Raw genomic sequence first — 17,952 nt, 5'->3', positions numbered from 1 at the left:
CATGGCATGGCAGAACCAGTTGGTAGATTATTACAGTGGTCCACATGTTCAGGGATAATTTTCAAAAACAGTAAAATCATGACTCATACACATGTAATATCAACACGTGTCAAAGACTTTAACTCATTAATTGACAAGAGAACCAGTAAGGTGTATGACCAGTTCAAAGGAGAATTCAAAAGACGACATGTTTATATGCAATAAAGGAAAGCAGAAATAAATTTATAATAGATGCAAAAATAGGTCTATCCAAGGTATAATAATCAACTGCATTCCACCTACTTTGCATTTTTATGTATAAGAATTATTTGCATTATTATCTGTTTTCTACAACTCTCAGAGTTGTAGAGTAGCTCACAGATAAGGGAAGGCCAATAACCCAGATGTCTGAGCTGACAGGATTCTCACTAATCTTTTTGCCTATCTTAAAGTCTTTCACATTTTTTCCTAACTCAGATGATAGTGACTTGGCAAAAGGAGGTGTCAGAAAAGAGGGAGAAAAGTAGACATTTTGAATATATATAGGTAGTGGAATCAATTAAGATTTGGCATTTTGATTATAATGGGCCGGGGAGGGGGTGCTTGGGTGGCTCAGCTGGTTAAGCAACTGCCTTCAGCTCAGGTCATGATCCTGGAGTCCCGGGATCGAGTCCCGGGATCAAGTCCCACATCCGGCTACCTGCTCGGCAGGGAGTCTGCTTCTCCCTCTGACCCTCCTCCCTCTCATGCTCTCTCTCTCTCTCTAATAAATAAAAAAATTAAATTAAATTAAAAAATGAAAACACTTAAAAAAAAAAAATGGGCTGGGGAGGGGACCACAAAGAAAATGTCCAGGGATGGAATTCAAAATAAATTCCTAAACGGTGGAAGATACCATCAGTTATCTATATGCATTTTTCAGGACAAGGGCCCAACTGCCCTAGGGAGGGACCCACGCTGCAGGGAAGCAGCAGACTCAATCAATAATTCTATTTTAAACTCTACCACAATATACCAAAAGACATGGATAAAAAAATAAATGAAATCAAGTTCATTCTTTTCACCAGGATTTTTTTTTCTTATGCTAGCCTCTGGATTACTTAGTGACACCATGCCCGAAAACTACCTTTTCCCAGCAGAGTGGAATTAAACTGTATGGGAGTCTATGGAAATCTCCCAGCGTAGAAATGTTATTCTCTTTCCTGACCAGCAGTGTGGAAGCAATCTGATTTATGGATTTAAGACAGCCAGAGGAAAGAAAAAATGTGGATGAAGTTCAATGTCACTGCCATGAACTCTCCATCTCTTTATATCCAAATATTCATAATTTATTTGATAAGTTTGTTCTAGAACCATCAAATTTTCCTTCTACTTTGATTTCTGACTCAAAGTCATCTGAAAGGAAATGTTTCCAGGGTCAGCTCTATTTTTGATACTTTTTCTCCAAACAAAATAAGCTTTTAGCTTCCCTGTCAGTTTACATAACTGGAACTGTTAAAATGTTAAAAATGTTAAAAATGATAATATTACCTGGTCTTTTCACCGTCTTCGTAATAATTTACGAAATAATTTGCATGGGGCAAATAATTTACATGGGACTTAAAACCCTCACTGAATAGTACAGAATAATATATACATTATAAAATGTACAAATTTAAATGTCAAGTTCGTTAAGTAAACTATCCTGGTAGTACTGGACTTTGTGTTATATGAGGTCTCTTTAAAGATGCTAATCATCAGCGATAAATACTGAGCTATTTCTTTTTTTTTTTCTTTAAGATTTATTTATTTATTTGAGAGAGAGAAAGAATGAGAGTGAGGGGAGGGGGCAGAGGTAGAGGGAGAGAGAATTTCAAGCAGACTCCCCGCTAAGCGTGGAGCCCAACATGGGGCTCAGTTTCACAACCCTGAGATCATGCCCTGAACTGAAACCAAGAATCAGACACTTAACTGATTGAGCCACCCAGTGCCCTGATACTGAGCTATTTCTTGAGAGAATTCAGGTACATGACCCAAATGATCCAGTAGACACTGAGGACCACCCAATGGAAAAGAAGTTAAGGGACAGTAGCTGCAGTGAGGATGTTTTTAAAGCTCAGCAAAGGGGTACTTGGGCCACACTGGGTATGAGTGACAGCTTTGGTACCAGCCTTGCATCCATCAGTAACAGCTCTGGACCTGGAGATGAAGCACACCTACTGGGTGACGCTCCAGCTCAACCGCCTGTCATATACCGTCAAGGTACTATCTCGCCTGAGCCAAATTTATGGCAACACTGATAAAGTTTTCAATTTCATTTTCAATTATTCTTTCTCAGTTGTCACCTCTATTCGCCTACTCTCCACCTTTCCATGCCCTATTTGCACTAGTTCTCTCCATTCTCGTAGACAGGGATAAAAGTCATTCACCCAGTTTCAAATGTCCCCCAAACGTAGGTCTACCAAGACTATGATGTTTTCAAATGATCTTTAAAATCAGTTCTAAGGTAATTCTTCCCCAATGACTACACTGAGCTGCTAAAAAGTAGGTCTGCTTAACTTGCTCTACCTAGAAATGACCGTATAATCCTCCATAACAACCAGGATGGATAATCTTACACATCTGAGCACTCATAAAACCACTGGGTTAAAACATCTCCTATCCAAACTCTCTCAGTTGCTGAAACAATACTGCCCAGAATATGGTCAACGCAGACGGATATTTCAGAAGTTTTGAATCATGTCAAATCCAAAGCACCCAGATGTTACCTGTGCTTCTAAAATAAAACAAATTAAAATTTCCCCCAAAATACCTATGTCTGCTCTGGAATAAATCCTACACATAAAACCACCAATTATGCAAGCACTTCTATATTCTTGACCCTTCTGTCAAAGTTCGTTTTCACATTCCTTACATTCTCAGAGGCAAGATAAAACATCCCTCAACAAAAACGTGCAAAACCTAAGAAAACACTGCACTCAAATAATCATCTGTAAACACTGAGATGTGAAGCAATTTTTAAACCATGCTGCTACACATAGTAATCCTAAAACATTCTCACGTTGCCTCAAAGAAATACCAATGTTTATTTTCTTGACCTTTGCAACCTTCTCAAATAGAAAATTCTGAAAAAAGAAAAAACCTCTTAATTAAAGTAGCTTTCATACTATTTAAAAGACTATGATGATGTTTCGCCCAGAAAGTTTTATTTCTCCTCTTTCTGGTGTGGAGTCCTGCAAATTTCCCTCCCACTTCAAACTTAAAGGACCAAATTCCAATGTCAATAACCAATGGATAATTACATAAGAACAAGTTTCAAAATAGCACTGCCAATTCCTTTGTCGGTTTGCCTGCCCTAAAAGGAATATTGCTCAAAACACTGATTATGTTCCAAGTGGTTATAAATGCTGAGAAAGAGTAGATTCTTGGGGAAAGAAGTGAGAAAGTGTTCAAAAAAAGAACCACAGTGCAGATCAACATTATTAGCCACATCCACAGGTAGGAAAATCCTTAAACGTTTCTGCATGGGGTAGAAAGGCTGCCTGAATAACAATCTGATTTTAACCAGGCAAAGTGAAATCATCATCTGTCTAGCTAAGTGAACACAAAATTTGCCCAGTGATATATTCATTTCCTAAATGTACCCAGGATTCACAGAGTCAAAAGCAGCAAACTGTTGCCCTATATCTGGAGAATGCCAGGTAAAAATAAAAAGCTGTTTATACCATGAAGGTGTTTACACCATGAACTGTTTGTATCAGGATTTCCGTTTAAATATATTTGAGAAGAGAATTTTTTAAAAAGTATAAATGCATCTGCATACTCAGAAGATTTCTATTCGGTCACATCATGGGAAAATTCATTGCAATTCCAAACAAACTCCGTCAATCAGAAAGAGGCATTTGAATCACCATAAAGTGTTTGAAAGTCTCCGTTACCTTTGAAAATCGAGCGTTAATCCATTTGGTAAAGGTTTTCTTCTGCACGTCATTGTGTTCATCTGTGGGAGGGAAAAGGAAGAAGGGAAATGTATGAAAGTCTGTACCTTTGGGAAGGGTTCTATATACAACCATCCCCATCATGGAGAGTTTAAAATAGAAGTCCTCCTAGTAGTTCCTGAGGCACAAAGATCCACAGCTAAGAACAGGAAGGCTGAGGCAGTCTGCTTGCACAGGAAGCCAGGGCACCTTCCCTAGGGGGCTGGCCCTCCCCTCCTGAGCCTCAGCATATTGCCGCCAACCATTCGATCATGTGTGTGGGACAGAATCAGCACCTCACTTTCACAATTACACATAATACTTTCTGTTGCATTTTGTTTAAGTAAAATTTCAGCATGAGAAAGACGTTAGCATGTCCAAAACAAAAATCGAAGTCATCCATGAAAAACCTAAGAAACTCATGATCTTCCTCCTTTTCTGTACAAGTCCTACACCCTTCAGAACAAAAACTAGCATAAGGTTATTCCACAACCTGTTTTCTTGTAGTAAAACTGATAGGACAAGATTTTAATGATCTTGATCTATAAATACAGTATTTTACAAGTGGAGAAATCAGAGTCGTTCTTTTAAAAAAAAAAAAAGATCAACTTTGGTTTTGATTACAAATTCATGTTCCAAGCCCAAGCCAATAAAAATTGACTGTAAAAACTACAGCATCTTGAACGTCTTGAAGATGGGCAGAATGATTTAGTTAAGCACAGGGAAACCATGTGATATATCAGAAAGAACAAAGAGCTTTAGAACAAAATAGACCGCACCCCAATCCACTTAGTGTGTGACCTCGGGTAAATCATTACAATGCCTCCTCACCTCGGGTTCTCATCTGTAAAAGAGAAATAAATAACACCCAGCTTGCAAGGGCATTTTGAGGATTAGTGACTATGAGCGGAAACCACTTGGCAAAGAGCTGGCTTTGAGCTCTCTGTTACTATTATGCTACAACTATTACTACAGTATACATGTAAACATGAAAGATAAATACCCATTGTACCCTCTCTGTTATTTCTAATGATACCCTCTTCAACTGCTCCCCAGTTCTCTATTACAACCAGCAAGAGTCAGTGTTGGCTTAACACCTAGAGAACAGCACATTAACAATCTCCAACTGGTTCCGAAAGCTGCCTCAGGAGGATTTGGAACCAAGCAGAAAGCTGCGGTTCTGTCTGCGTGTATGAATACGCCGCCTGCCCAGGACCATCCACACTGCCAGGCTGCCTCCCACAACGTAACAGCAAAATAATAACAGAGAGGCCCCAGTGCGCTCTGCTCTCCGCACATTAGTTTCAAAGGGCTGCCTTCAACATAGACCTCATGCATCTCTAACAGCAGAATTAGAAGTTCACCCACCACTTCACCAAGTTTGTGATATCTTTGGTCCTTACTCCCTTCTGGTAGGAGAGTTTGTGATTAAAAGGTCATTCCTGAAATAAATAGGATAGCTGCAGCTCCAGAAAAGAGTGCACTCTTACACATCCATAAAGGTAATTGGAGACTGACTCAGAGACACAAAGTGGACAATTGGATGAAAAACAAAACTGCTGTCTAAGAACCCTCTTGATGTTAATTGCACTGAGAGGTAGGTAGCCTGCCTTCCAGGAAGGACAATGCAGTCAGCATCAGACCTGATTTCAGGCTTTCTACCATCGATCAATGCCACATATAAGCCATTTATTAACCAAGAGGACTTGCTTACACACTCTGAATGTCCCCACCTTGCAATCACGCCCAAGAGGGACAGAGCTGAGATGATACACAGAATAGAAGTCAGCCACATACATCAACCTGCAGAGAGCACTATACCAGCCCCACCAATATAAATATAATATTAAATATCAGTGTTCAGAGCTCTTAGAAAAGCTAATTATTTGTCCCATTAGCCTTAGAAAGGATTTACTTTTGTACATTTTACCATACATATTATTCCATATTGCTATGAACAAAAATACATATAAAGGTCATAAATATTAAATTTTCCTAATTTCATAACATTCATACAATTTGAAGATTTTATCACCATAAAAATGGAGAATATTCTTAGGGATTAATATTAATAAATTTTGGTTTTTTCTTACCCTCTTTTCTGAGCATTTAACCTTCTTATTTTCAAACACATGTTAAAATATTTAATACTTCATAGGTTCCTCTCCAGATATAGACTGGACAAAGAAATGAGTATGTGCACCCTACCAAATGATAACTAAGGTTTTTCAACTTATCACACAAAGAAGGAAATCAAATTCTAAAAATAGATTCCTGCCACACAGAGATGTTTATAAAGATTAATAAGTGAATGTTTCTATAATAGTCTTTGATCTTTGGGTCAAATCAAAGTTTGAATGAGTCTAAGTAACCAATATGAAATAAAGTATGAGGTTGCAGAGATAAAGTATATGTGGAGTTTAGATAATTAACATTTCAAATGTTAGCTTCGTATGCTTATCGCAGAGATATATCCAGCATCCAAACCTTTCAAAAATACTCCCAAATTTATAAACACTCCTCTGTATTCATTTTCCTGATACAGTTAAAAAAGGGGGGGTTCTGGAGGGGAGGGGGGCGGGGGGATGGGTTAGCCTGGTGATGGGTATTAAAGAGGGCACGTATTGAATGGAGGAGCACTGGGTGTTATACGCAAACAATGAATCATGGAACACTACATCAAAAACTAATGATGTAATGTATGGTGATTAACATAACATAATAAAACAAAATTTTTTTTAAAAAGGGGGGGAAGAGTTCATATTTCAATAAGGCGTTAGTTCACATTTCCCTTTTCTAACAATCACATACACACACACACACACACACACACACACCCCTCTTATTTCTACCAGAGAGGAATTCAGTAAAAGAACTGGAATTAGCCTGTAGCTTTTCAATTATGAGATTAAAATGTAACAAATTTGGAACACTTACTAGTAGAAAACTGCCCTCTGCACCACAATTAAGGTAACAACACTGGCCCAGGTCCTGTTTCTGGGAGGTGAAAATATGCTAGCAAAGCGATAAGCAAGACAACTAAAAAATCTCAGTCATGGAATTCAAATCAATCATTCTGCCCTTCCTAGAAATTTATACAGAACTTCAAAAGTCTCAAAGTCATTCAGCTCTCCATTATCAAGCCAATCTGTCATTTAATTTCTCCAAAATAAAAATGTATAGACAACACCATCTTATATATAACTCGATTATTCTATATAAATAAGTTAGTATAATTTACACTCTAAATGTATTCATTCCAGTTTGCAAACAAGCATTTTCTTTAGATTTGGATTTTAGAAAAACTCTTTAGTTTCTGAAAGCCTTTTGGGGCTTAGCAAATCTTATCCATTAATGACCTTTCTCCATTAGGGGGACAAACACGGGACTGAATTAGGAGAAGAAAAATGTGTTAAATCCCTTAAGGCTGATTTTCCAAATTCTTCCTCTAAATATTTTGCTCCTCTTAAAATGCTTCTGACATGCTCACACAGATCCAAGGGCCTTTGCTGCTGTCTCGCCTGGAATTTTATTTCTGTGATGGGTGAGAGAAGTGAAGCAAGAAACATCAACAAAACTGCCTGATAAATCTTCCAGGAAACTGGCTTGCAATTTTTTTCACTTGACCAGCTCAAATGCATATCAAAAATTCTTTCAGCAGAACGTAGCAACAAATCTCAATTTAAATCCTAAACTGGAAATGTGGCAGAGAAATTAGACTTGTTTCCCTTATGGAAATACCCAAGTCCTAGGAACATGCATACCGCCATTAAAACTGGACTACTATTAGAGAGAAAGCACTATCCGCCAGTACATCTTTCAAAGAAATTGAAGAGTATCCAATTGGCTGGCAATAACCTGAGTTCCATAGAATGCAGTTATTCAGAAAAGAAGTCCCTACACTTTAAACCAAAAGAGAAATGTCTTGTTGGATGATTTAAAACTTGGACTGGCTTTATTAAAGCCTCTCATGAAACGCAACTCACCCTAGAAAGCCAGTTCCTCATTAGCAAAAGAGATTATTTCAGAAGCAATGAAAGCATTTCAGACCATACTCCCACTTCTTCTTTTTCTGGCTACTGTATTTAGTCAAGCCCAAAGAAACCTACCACCAAGGCTTAGTGAGATCATTCTCCTCTCTTGGTGTCTGCTACCCACTTGCTTGGCCTTTGAACACCAGCAATTCATTTATTGAAACAACATGAATTAAAATGGCACATGGAAATATGTAAATATTTATGTAATAATCTGCCAAATGTTGCAAACATGTAGTCAAAGATACAGAGACAAGAGGAGACAGACGGCTCTCAATTAGAGTGTGTAAACTCTGAATTTGTTTCAAAACCTGACATCCTCATAGGGCCTGAAAAAAAAAAAAAAACTTTAAAATGTGCTTTTTTGTCAAAATTGTCAAAACTACCTAAGTATATGTGGAGTTTAGATAATTAACATTTCAAATGTTAGCTTTGTATGCTTATCGCATTTAAGTTATTAAAGCCAAAAACTGCATTTGAAACAGACTTTCAGACCTCACTCTATAAAAAGCAAAAAACAATTTGATGGTCTCTTTAGGAGATGTGAAGGTGAGGACTTTCAGACCTCACTCTATAAAAAGCAAAAAACAATTCGATGGTCTCTTTAGGAGATGTGAAGGTGCGTGAAGTGACAAGAGGAAAACAACTTTACTTTTCAAATAAGAACCCTGAGATCCAGAGACAAAAGCTGAATGAATTGCTCAGCGTCACCCACTGCGCAAGTGACAAGAGTAACAAACAGAACCAGGTCCCACTGACTCCTGAACCTGCATTCAATGTATGCCAAGCACAAGCAGGTCAGAGTTTCGTTGGGAAAAAAGGCACTTAAAATATATCTTGCAGGACAGACAAAGTCTGGTTCATGCGAAGAATGGGATTCTAGACAGAGTAAGAGAAAACAGAATAATACCCTCTTCATTTCAGGCTCAAACTCAGTATCTACAAAAAACAGCATATTTAATTAAAACATAATTACGTATCTATGAGAAAACAGAGGGTTTTAACATACAATAATGCTCAAAGAATAATTCTAAAATTCTCCAAACTTTAAAGTTTTCAATCCTGAAAAATGTTTATGCCCATAAAAAGATGAGTACAGAGTTACAAATATATGCTCAAAAATGTTTTTTAAGAAAATATGGATTCTTGGAAAAGCAACTTCTTTACATAAACACAAGTTCTTCTAGCATGATCCATTCACTCCCCTCCCAAATTAATGGCAATTCTGCAGCCCTTGGATTCCAAAAAATCTACAGCCCCACCTGCACTGTATTTAGGATTTCTGTCATTTTTACCATTGGAGGAAAATGTTTGTTTCAGCAGAGAACCAACCTAACCCACCCAAACTACCCACCTTACTCTCACAGAATCAGTGTGTCTAAGAGCAGGAAAGTACATAAAATTAGAGATCAAACCCCATTCTGAAACTAGACACATGGGGAGCTTATCCCACAAGATGAAGTTAGGTGGTGCCAGAAATCAAATAAGAATCCCCATCTCTTTATCTAGTACTCCTCCCGTGCTTGCAAAGCTTTTTATCATCTTGATTCAGATACAGTTCACATACCATAAAATTCATCCATGTAAAGTCTACAATTCAATGTTTTTTTTTGGTATATTACATTATTAAAATTTTTTTAACTGTGGTGAAATACATAGAACATAAAGTTTGCCACTTTAACCATATTAAAGTGTGCAACCCAGTGGTATTAATTACATTTACAAGGTTGTGCGACCATCACCACCATGTCCAAAACTTTTTTCATCTGCCCAAATAGAAATTTTATAACCATTAAGCAATAATTCTCCCATTCACAGGGGCACCTGGCTGGCTCAGTCGGTAGAGCAGGTGACTCTTGATCTCGGAGTTGTGTGTTCAAGCCCCACCATTGGGAGTGGAGCCTACTTAAAAAACAAAGTGTTGGGACGCCTGGGTGGCTCAGTCGATTGGGCAGCTGCCTTTGGCTCAGGTCATGATCCCAGTGCCCTTGGGATCAAGTCCTGCATCGGGCTCCTTGCTCAGCAAGGAGCCTGCTTCTCCCTCTGCCTGCAGCTCCCCCTGCTTGTGCTCTCTCTCACTCTCTCTTGCCCACGCTCTAACAAATAAATAAATAAATAAATAAATACATACATACATACATACATACATACATACATACATACAAATAAAGTGTGATAATTCTCCCATTTCCCTCTCCTCTCAGGCACTAGTAACCCCTAATCTACTTTCTATCTATATGTATTTGCCTCTTCTAGATATTTCATGTAAGTGGAATCATACAGTATCTGTCCTTTTGCATCTGGCTTATTTCACCTAACATCATGTTTTCTAGGATTATCCATGTTGTAGCATGTGTCGGAATTTCCTTTTTATGGTTGAATATTTCATTGTATGTATATGCCACCTTTTTTTAAAGATTTTATTTATTTATTTTAGAGACAGAAAGAGAGCAAGAGTGAGCAGGAGGAGGAGAGAGGGAGAGGGACAGGCAGACTCCACGCTGAGCACAGAGCCTGACATGGGGCTCGATCTCACGACCCTGAGATCAGGGAGATCATGACCTGAGCCAAAACCAAGAGCTGGACGCTAAACCAACTGAGCCACCCAGACACACACCTATATGCCACATTTTATTCATCCATTCGTGTATTGATAGACACTTGGGTCATTTCTACCTTTTGGCTATTGTGAATACAGCCACAAAATAAACTGGCATGCGAGTACCTGTTCAAGTCCCCGCTTTCAGTTCCCTTGGGTATTTACCTAGCAGTGGAATGGCTGGGTTATGTGGTCATTCTATGCTTAGATTTTGAGAAACTGCCTTCCATGGAAACTGTTTTCCATAATGACTGCATCATTTTACACTCCTATCAGCAAATGTACAGATTTCAATCTCCACATCCTCACTAACATTTATTTTCCTTTTTTAAATTATAGCCATCCTAGTAGGTGTTCAGTGGTATGTCATGGTTCAAATTTGCATTTCTCTAATGACTGATGATGCTGACCATAAGACTGCATTTTGAAAATGCAAAAACCACCCAAATCTGAGATATCCTGAAGACTTTCTACACTTGATCTTAGCCAAAAGGAAACTAGCCCAAGTTCAACAGCATGCTACTCCAAGGTCACTGGGGTTCAGATAGCTCTTTTGCATTTAATCTACAAAATACTGCAAAACAATCTATTCCCTAAAGAATTATTTCCAAAATTAGATATAAACAATAATTCCTGACCATCTTCTAATTTTAGAGTTTATTCACCTCTTACCTATTTCTAGTTGATGAATTCAAGTTTTTTAAATACAGGAGGGAACGTTTTCCAACTTTCACTTTCTAGAGCTGCTAAACTCAACCTAAAGACTGTAAGATTTGTAGGCATCCAGAATTGTTTGAAAGCTTTTCTCTGGAAATATCTTCTGGAAAAACTCTTCATATCTTAGATATAAACTGTATTATATATATTGCAAATGCAAAAGAACAAGCACTCAATTTATGGGGGCAGAAACTGTAAACTTTACATACAAACACTTCATTTTGGACTTCTGTCCCAGGAGTGAAGGAGCTTTATTAAAATCACTTGAAAGGAGCCTGGGTGGTTCAGTTGGTTAAGCGTCTGCCTTCGGCACAGGTCATGTCAGGGTCCTGGGATCAAGGCTCATATCGGGCTCCCTGCTCAGAGGGGAGTCTGCTTCTCCCTCTCCCTCCATCCCTCACCCTGCTCATGCTCTCTCCCTCCCTCTCTCTCTCAAGTAAATAAATAAAAAATCCTTAAAAAAAATCACTTGAAATGTCACAGTACAAGGAGAGGTTATTTAGGAAGAAATGAATGAGTCATAATGATGATGAGTCACTGTCATGAAAAGTCAATAGAAAACTAATTTTTAAGTGATTTTAGTGATAAAAAAGCTAGACTTTAAAAAGAAAATATCTGCGAAATTCTCTCACTTTATTCCTATTAAAGATCTATCATGTTCCACCAACTGTCTACAGAAATCTTCATAAACATACATCTCCAGATGTATAAAAATTCATGCAAATGAGTTTTTATGAGAATGGGGAAAAATTTTTTTGAATGGAAAAAACATTCCAGTGATCTGACTTCAAACTTTCTCATGACAAGTTCTACTTTCTAAAATAGGAGCAAAAACATGTCCTTCCAACACTGCTAAATATTCACATAGTAGTTTTCTCATTTTAATTATTTAATTATTTTCCCCATTTTATGAGGAATCTATCTGGATTCCTTTTAGATTTCTAATAAGTCCATGTAATTAAACAAAAATGTCCAATAAATAGCATTTGTCAAACAAAAAATCTTGGAAAAAATATCCAAAAAAAAAAGAAAACAATACTTTCAGTATCCAAATATCTCCTCTCACTCCTATGTAGGAATGCTTTTATTTTCCATAGAACCGATGGAGAAAAACTGAACTATAGACCGCATGTCTTCTATAATTACAACTTTGGGTCATCACAGTCAGATAAAAATATACACTGAGAAGCAGCGAGCAATTAATAATGAGTGAATGTGGGCGCCTGGGTGGCTCAGTTGGTTGAGCAACTGCCTTCGGCTCAGGTCATGATCCTGGAGTCCCGGGATCGAGTCCCGCATCGGGCTCCCTGCTCAGCGGGGGGTCTGCTTCTCCCTCTGACCCTCTTCCCTCTTGTGCTGTCTCTCATTCTCTCTCTCAAATAAACAAATAAAATTTTTAAAAATTAAATAAATAAATAGGGCGCCTGGGTGGCTAAGTCGTTAAGCGTCTGCCTTCGGCTCAGGTCATGATCTCAGGGTCCTGGGATCGAGCCCCACATCGGGCTCCCTGCTCGGCAGGAAGCCTGCTTCTTGCTCTCCCACTCCCCCTGCTTGTGTTCCTGCTCTTGCTATCTCTCTCTCTGTCAAATAAATTAATAAAATCTTTTAAAAAAATAATAAATAAATAAATAAATAATGAGTGAATGAGCATCATTAGATGCCAGTGATAACATTCTGAAGCCAACAACTCCACTGAATTAAAAGGTGTGGCAGTACTGTTTGGCTTCCCTCCTTGGAACTATTTCCATTTAATTCTGTGTGTGTCAGGACCCATGTAAGCACCCTGAGACAGATGAAGACCCAGACCACAATTCATGCAAGCTCAAGTGCTGCCTTTCAATTCAGCCACTCAGGAGAGTCTCCAGGTAGCCCCAAAGAGCAATATGACCCCAAGGAATTTGAGAACCAAAGAAAAACTATCTTCAGCTCCTCAAGATTCGACTTGCAAAAGTCTACACAACCTTAGAGGCCAGAATGAACATTCCAAAATGTCTAGAGCTACCAGCCTCCTTGACTACAACCCATCATTTGAAGAATCCTTAGGGCTGAGACTCTTCCCCTCCTTCTCTCCTCTTAATTTTTATTACTCACCTCCTTCTTCCACCCATCTTGCTTTTTTAAACATCCAAACTTCCCTCCATCCTGCCTCTCTGAATATTCTTTTCCAAAACCCCTCCCTGGACCTGTCTTGGCTTAGGTCACCATTTTGGAATTCTTAGCCATACAGATCACCGGGCTGCACGGGTGTGTTAACCATCAAGCAATCCCAACACCCTTTGAGTCTCTGTACCATTTCTTTTCTGGAGTGTCTTTTTGCACCTTTTCATTCTCCACTTAAAACTTCCTGTATGATGTCTATAATATACAATTTCTTTTTTTTTTTTTTAGATTTTATTTATTTATTTGAGAGAAAAAGAGAGAGAGAGAGAGAGAGGAGTCAAGCAGGGGGAGTGACAGGCAGAGGGAGAAGGAGGCTCCCCACTGAGCAAGGAACCCAATGTGGGGCTCAAATTCCAGGACCCTAGGATCATCACCTGAGCCAAAGGCAGATGCTTAACCAACTGAGCCATCCCGGCGCCCCTATAATATACATTCTCAACATAGAAATGTGATGCTATGTTTGTGTTAAAGTCAGAGGCTTCAAACATTTGTGTTCATGAACCTCTAAAAGAATTCCCATGCACATTTTCAAGTTGACAATTAATATCTATGGTAAATCTAAATAGTTAAAAAGATATAATTTCCGGCACATTGTTAAGGAGCCACAAATTTAGCTCATTCAATTATTAGAAAATGTCTCTACTACCTAATTGGCAAAACTAGTCCTCATTGTCAAACTAATCAGCTAATCAGACTTATTTTCTGACGAGGGAAGTCTGACTTTAGTTTTCTATTTATAAACCATGTTCATATGTGTCTCCAGGGTAACCAGGCCACAGCTCCCATCAGAATTCTCATTCTGAGAGGGATGGATGGATGCATGCATGGCAAACACAAAGTCTTGCCCCTGGATGCAATAAAGCACTAACCATTTTAATAATTTTTAAGGGAATGTTCTTTACTTTGCATTCTAATATTGCTCCCTTGTTTGCAATAATGCAGTAGTGAAGCACAGAAAGATCTGGAGAGGGTGAGTGGTGTGTCTTTCTTTTGTAAAGTGGAGGAGGGGAATCCTGAGAGGAAAGATGAGAAAGGAGAGGCAGGTTGCTTAATCACTGCACAGGCTGACCACAGGGGAACACATGGACTCCAGCACACAAACCACTTCCCAGGCTTATGTTATCCCAACCTAGGATAACAACTCCAGACAAGGTAAGTTGTAATTTAATTAGAAAGGCTAAACCCTAGAGGTGGCCTCTACCAAGGTATGTTATCCTTGTCACCATTAACACCAGAGACTTTGCCAATTAATTTAATGAACATGAGAAATGTGCTTTTACTGCGCTTGGTAATTGGCATAATTAGAAGGTTAGGAACAATCTCCCACTGGTGAGTTTAGTGTTAATCAATAAATGTGGATTGGCCAAAATATTTTACAGACAGGTCTCACCACTGACTAAAAAGAATAAAAACCTGGCATATCTAGGAGGCTCAATCCCTTCAGACCCTGTGTTCAGCCATCAGCTGGGACGATCCTCATTGCCTGATATTGACGGAAAGTCTAACTAAATTCTCTCTCTAAAACAGCATTGTTCTATAGAACAAGGCAAGCTATATAATATAAAAATTTTAAATTTTTAGTTTTCGAGTAGCCATGTTAAAAAAAAGGAGGTAAAATTAATTTTAGTAATATGTGTTCTTTACCCCATATACATATAAAATATTTTAAACTATTGATATTTTACACTTTTTCTTACTACCCTTTTTGAAATATGGGGTGTATTTTACTTTTATAGCACATCCCAACTCAGACTGGTCATGGTTCAGGTACATGGTAGCCATCCCACTACGTTGCACAGCTCTGGAATACTGCTGCATTTACTCCAACTAAAACCCTCATGTCCTTCAGAAGGACAGAGAGCTGCAGCTTACCAAGCTTATGAAACAGGCTATATGAATTGTTTTTGAGCCTGCTTGCTCATAATGATTGTTTAATGAATGCCAACGTGCATGGCAGGTTTGAGAAGCTTGCCTTCATTGCAGTCTTCCCAGTAAGACGATCAAAAGCCCTTATAACCTACTTTTAAGTATTGGGAGCTAACAGGACTGAGCAAAAATAATGCAAAAATTAACAGTTGTGCATGAAAAAATTAGTGTCAGTTGTTTTATAAGACTTCTTGTCCAATAAACAGACCTACTAAGAATTGGAAATATTTCTGCTTTTTGTTATAGTCACCACCTAAAGTTTTATATTTCCTACTCTTTTAATGAAAATTAGTTGCTCATCTACTTTGGGGGAAAAAAAAGAAATAGAAAGTGGCATTTACTGACCACCAGATAGTATTTTACTGAATATCTACTATGCTGGTCCCAAAAGAGATTCAGATGATGCTTTCAAGAAGGTATCACAGAGGGAAGGTGGGGCGTCGGAGAGGATAAGACAAGTGTATAAATAAGTGATGGACAATTATAATTAATATCTTAGGTACAGATACATTCATAAATGTGCAGGAAAAATATTTCTTTTTGATGGGGGTGAGGAGGGAATCAGAAGAGGATGCAAGGAATAAGCTGCATTTGAATTGATTTATTTGAGGCATGTAGACACCATTAGGGCATTTGTGGAAGAGAGAACATGCAAAGTCCTCAAGGCATAAAGAACAGGATACAGAGACAAAACTATGAGTTGTTTCTCTGGCTGGATGATTTTTGATCACAGCTGCAATAGCACTGAATTTTTTAAATGGGCTGCAGCTAGATTGTGGAGGATTTTTAAAATCAAGCTAAGTTCAAAAGAACAAACAATGTGGGCCACTGACTTTCTGAGCCAAGGAGTAACAGGATCAGAAGTGTGCTCTAGTGAGTTTCATAGAATGGATTCATAGAGAGGGAGGCTAGAAGAAAGGAAGCCAATGCAACCCTTATTACAGTCACCCATGATGGACATCTGAAAGCCAGAAGTAGTGAGATAGCAATGAAATTAGAAAGGAAGATGGGACACCTGGGTGGCTCAGTGGTTGGGCGTCTGCCTTCGGCTCGGCTCATGATCCCAGGGTCCTGGGATCGAGCCCCTCATTTGGCTCCCTGCTCAGCGGGAGGCTGCTTCTCCCTCCCCCACTCCCCCTGCTTGTGTTCCCTCTCTCGCTGTGTCTCTGTCAAATAAATAAAATCTTAAAAAAAAAAAAAAAGAAATTAGAAAGGAAGAGATGGATGTAAAGAGGCACTGAGTTGTCCAGGTGAGGTTACCATGACCTGACTACTGAACTACTAGAAGGGCAATGAAGAAGAAGAGAAGTCAAAAAAAGTCCCAGGCTTTCAGGTAATGCAAAAAGGATGGCAGTGCCTCTCCATTTAAAAAAAGAAGAAAAAGAAAAATAGAAGCACAGGAAGAGAAACCACTCAGGAAAGAAAGGAAGTACTCCGCATCTAATGAATCAGGAGTTAGCAGGATATTCAGGTGAAAATGTCAAGCAAGCCTGTGACAAGGCAAGACTAGGGCAGTAAAGAGAATGTCTTCACCTACAGGAGACCATCCCAGGAGCTGAAGTTTTCAGAGGAAAGGCATACTTAACAGAGTTAAAGCACCAGAGGAGCTGGGGAAAACGTGCCTGGAGAAAGATGATGAATTTAACCACCCAGAATCAGCTGGCATCCAATGTTGTAAAGGGAGCAAGGAAGCTGGCTTTGGGCTGGGAGACATGTATGTATATTATTACAAGTTTCCTGGAGCAATACGACAACTTCTGTACTAACATATTTAGGATTATATGACCATTGACCCACAAATTCTGGAAATTTATCTGAAGGAAATAATTAGACTCGTACATATTTAGATACATTTAAAAGAATGTACTTCTTTGAAGTACTCTCCATAATTAGAAAAAAAAAAAAACCCTGTAAACAATCTAAATATCCATCCATAGGAATTATTTAAAAGTATATTTTCATGGGCGCCTGGGTGGCTCAGTTGGTTAAGCGACTGCCTTCGGCTCAGGTCATGATCCTGGAGTCCCGGGATCGAGTCCCACATCAGGCTCCCTGCTCAGCAGGGAGTCTGCTTCTCCCTCTGACCCTCCTCCCTCTCATGCTCTCTGTCTCTCATTCTCTTTCTCGCAAATAAATAAAATCTTAAAAAAAAAAATTTTTTTTAAAAGTATATTTTCATGCATAAATACAACCATTAAAAAAATGATATTTAAGACAGTGCCTGGCTGGCTCAGTCAGTGGATCTCAAGGTTGTGAGTTCGAGCCCCACGCTGGGTGTAGAAATTACTTAAAAATAAAATCTTACCAAAAAATGATATTAAGAAAGAATATGTGAAGATATGGAAGGATTTTCACATTAAGGAATAAAAAAGCAGATTAAAGAGTATACAGTGCTTCACTTATACATTGTGTGCATATAGAACTAGAAAGACAAGAGGCAAAATATTAGCACCATCTATTTCTAAGATCCTGAGAGATTCTTATATTCTATTTTTATGAGCTATGTTTTCAAAATTCTGTAACAAATAATACTTTGTACCATTTTTTTCTTTAAAACACCCATTCTGCAAAAGGTATGTTG

At 38.5% G+C, this 17,952-nt stretch overlaps 1 protein-coding gene across 7 annotated transcripts in view; it reads right to left on the bottom strand.

Annotated features, from left to right (window-relative positions):
- UTRN (utrophin) overlaps nt 1–17,952 on the bottom strand; it is a 496,689-nt gene that overhangs the window by 392,278 nt on the left and 86,459 nt on the right. For all 7 annotated transcript variants that reach the window (XM_034990899.1, XM_034990900.1, XM_034990897.1 and 4 more), the window contains one exon: nt 3,897–3,958. In XM_034990899.1, the coding sequence (XP_034846790.1) occupies nt 3,897–3,958 (62 nt within the window). The remainder of the gene's footprint in view (nt 1–3,896; nt 3,959–17,952) is intronic.

This window comes from Mirounga leonina, unplaced genomic scaffold (assembly GCF_011800145.1).
Source record: "Mirounga leonina isolate KUSES-001 unplaced genomic scaffold, KU_Mleo_1.0 Mir_53, whole genome shotgun sequence".
Lineage (NCBI taxonomy): Eukaryota > Metazoa > Chordata > Mammalia > Carnivora > Phocidae > Mirounga > Mirounga leonina.
The sequence above is the reverse complement of the archived record's forward strand: the minus strand, read 5'-3'. Positions and strand labels throughout refer to the sequence as shown.